Raw genomic sequence first — 3,466 nt, 5'->3', positions numbered from 1 at the left:
TCTACTTCCCATTAATAATAGAATACGAATGACCAACGAAATAAGACGTTTATTAAACATGATCATCCTATGGCGCCCCCTCAGTCCCACGTTTACTTGTCAACCGGATTAGTAGATTGAATTGATGATTATTGTTGATCATTCCCTAATTGGGGGGAAATTTCAAACTACTATTTAGTTCTGAGTCTGTCAGGAGGTCTGAGATCTACCGTATCAGCAGAGCAATCACTTAATACACAGCGGACTATGGTGCAGGTGGATCATTTTCTGGAATATTGTAACTTTATTCTTGTAATTATCACTTTTTTTGTCTCAAAATATCACGACTCTTCCAAATCTCAGGGAACACAGATGAGATATATTTTGAATTTTTACAGTTTTGAAATCTTGCTTAAACACGTCGGAAATATTACAGTCCAGGGGGTTAATAATTCCTTAAAATGGATTCATGTTTCATTCAGGTGAATAATTGTCATGTGCACATTTAAGCAGGTTACTTCCCCCCCCAAAAAAAGAAAAGTCAATCTTAAGGAGAATAAATTGATGAAAGCAATACAGTATGCCTGAGAGCCTTACTGCAATATATTCCATTATGCTTTTTGGGTTGTAATCTATGTTTCCCTTTAAATAAATGTATTTTCAGCGTAAATTGATTCAGAAAAAGGTTAAAATAAAAGATGCATAAAAATTCACCAGAATGCAGGCAATGAAGTATTTAATGCTGGCCTTTGGGTTTCCAGACCAGTTATGATTAGACCACAAGTTGCCATTTAACTTACATGCAATCTAGAAACTAAAATGACCATTCATTGCTACTCTATGCTGACACAGGGGGGTCAATCTCGCCTAGGGCATCCAAAGGGCTAGAACCGGCCCTGGATGGAAGCATATATATGCTTCCATCCAGGGCATGTGATACATGTGATGATGCAAATCAAGCCCTTTCCAGGCAGTGTGCCCCCTGAAAGCGGGGAACCATGAGAACATGAACTCCGGGGTAAGGCCCAAAACATCGAGGCCAATGTGTTGTCTTACCCATCCGGGGAGTACTCCAGGTTGAACACCGCTCCATGGGTCTGAGTGCTCAGGTTGACAGACTCCGCAGCCGGATTCATAGAGCAGTATAAATTGGTCATTGTCCTGAAGTTTTCCCTAGCTGGGTCCACAAACACCCCTCGTCTTATAGTCCTGCTTTGAAGCCAGGAAAACAGGCTATTCCCCCTGCGGATGTCGGAGCTGGAGACCTCGCCGCTCCCTATCTGCGCCACGGCGGCCGGTTCGGAGCGGGGCTCTCGCTCCTCCGGCGCCGGAGACCTCGCGCTGCGCTCCGGCCTGTTCCCGCAGCGCTCCGGCCTGTTCCCGCTGCTCCCCGGCGGTGAGGGAGAGACCCTCGGTGCGATGTCATCTTCCACGTCCGAGTCGTCGATGTCAGGGTCCTCCTCTCTGTCGGAGGCGCTGCCGCTGTTGGGCCTGTCCTGCGACCCTTCAGCGTCCTCGCTGTCGCTCTGGTGCTCCGCGCTCATTGTAGCTTGTCCAGCCTCCACACAGCCGTCCGTGTTTCGGGGCGCAGCGTCTCGGCTCTACGGCGAAAAGTTGATTGGCTCCGTTCACCTAACGAGCATAAAACCGAGTCTATTTCCATCCGGTTACGTTGCCATGGCAGTGGCTATTAGCTACATAGGTTATGTTTATGTTTAAATTCATATATTTTGTCGGACAGTGCCGTGTCTACGCGCCGCGCGTCAATCCACACACGGTTAGCTTAAATGCGACCGGAAAAGTCCAGATTTGGCCTTCAAAATAAACTTGCAAATTAGTTTTTTCTCCAGACTGTATATTAATTGTTCTACTTTTGCGTGTTAAATAGGAACAAAACACATTGAAATTATTTTTTATTTATTTGCAATTTAACTTTATGTATATGTGGTAATCAAATTAGATATCAAAATATTATTTCTCATCAAAAAAATATTTTAAGATGAAGCACCTTGACGGAAGTTATGTTTTTATTCTAACTAGCTTGACAGTTTTCTCCTCACCAAAACAAATGCGAAAATGAAAAGAAATGACGAATTTCCGCTTCCTTGTCCACTTTGAGATGCATTCGTAGGCTGGTTGCTGCCATCTGCTGGTTAAATACTGCAAGTCATTTTGTGCATTACCCTCTGATAATTCATGAAAGTTTACCAACAAAAACATTGGTAATGTAATAAAGTCTATCAGGAAGTATTGTCTTATGTTTAAGACTTTATTCTAACAAGGTTTTGAGGGTGTTTTATTTACCAAAAAATTAAAGAAACTATAAAATATGCACAAAAAATGTTCTAGGCCCATTAAAAGAGGTCAGCTTCACAGGACTAAACTCAGGCTATGATAACTTAACAAAGACTGAAGGATGTGAACACTCAAATCTTCTTTGAGGTGTTGCTGCAGTTGACAAAATGTTGCATTACTGCCTCCTTCTGGATATAATCCTATTCAATCTCTTTTAAAAAGGCTGTGTAATTAATTCAGTAGAAGAAGAAGCCTTTTGGATGAAAGGCGAAACGTCTTTATGGATTTCTAGTAAGTCAAGATGTTTTTGCTTATCACAGATAAATGGCCTGGAGGGCTGAGAACCTCCACACATCTAACACAATCAATCCAGCAGCTCTCATAATACCAGATATACATTTTTTACTTTCCTCACTGTCTCCACACTCTAATATACTGTTTACACTGACCTCTACTTGCTCTTTTTTTCTAATTAACTAGTCTTTGGTGTATATTATCTGCATGTTACTAGAATCTGCTCCATTGTCTTGTCATGACACTGATCACAATGATCTGTTAGTTCTTTTCCCTTTATGAAAAGTGTACTGTTAACATTACTATGTCTAATTTTCAATCTCCTTATAGCTGGTTCTTTTCTCTTACTTCCCTTGTACATCTAGCCATACCCGGGCTACTTTATTTTGAAGTCTTCTTTTATACTTTTGCCATTTCTTTTTCTCCACAACATCCTTCTCCCCTCTGAATGTGAAGGTTTTGATCACTTCTTTTGTCAATTCGTATGTTTTTCATTTCCAGGGATGCTTGAACATGCTGTTTGTGATATTTATCTCTCAACTAACTCTTTCTGAACTGGTGACCAAGAGTTTAAAAACCAGATCCTGATGATTAGGCCTACTGGTTTTACCCGTCTTAATGCTTCTCAGCGAGTGAGTATTTTGGTTGATCTGCCCTTTCAGCTGATTCAACATCAGCACTGCCAACAGTTTGACAGCCTACAAGCCTGTACAATAAATGAAACTCCCATTTCTATCCAAATTGCAGTGCAACTTTAATAATCCCTTTAGGCTACAGTTGACATGTACACCTGATATTCAACATACCATGAAATCATAACAAGTAAGCCATACCAGTTAAATGTAACCCCTTCATCAGCTCCGTCACCTTGTACATATATATATGCGTGTGTGTGTGT

The 3,466-nt window shown here is 41.3% G+C and overlaps 1 protein-coding gene across 1 annotated transcript in view; it reads right to left on the bottom strand.

Annotated features, from left to right (window-relative positions):
• Window positions 1-1,523, bottom strand: part of wdr32 (WD repeat domain 32) — a 10,071-nt gene extending 8,548 nt beyond the window's left edge. The window contains exon 1 of the mRNA XM_032511010.1: window positions 1,036-1,523. Coding sequence (XP_032366901.1) covers window positions 1,036-1,523 — 488 coding nt within the window. The remainder of the gene's footprint in view (window positions 1-1,035) is intronic.
• Window positions 1,524-3,466: the final 1,943 nt, after the last annotated feature.

The sequence above is a fragment of the Etheostoma spectabile genome, unplaced genomic scaffold (genome assembly GCF_008692095.1).
Source record: "Etheostoma spectabile isolate EspeVRDwgs_2016 unplaced genomic scaffold, UIUC_Espe_1.0 scaffold314, whole genome shotgun sequence".
In the NCBI taxonomy this organism is placed as follows: Eukaryota; Metazoa; Chordata; class Actinopteri; order Perciformes; family Percidae; genus Etheostoma; species Etheostoma spectabile.
The sequence above is the reverse complement of the archived record's forward strand: the minus strand, read 5'-3'. Positions and strand labels throughout refer to the sequence as shown.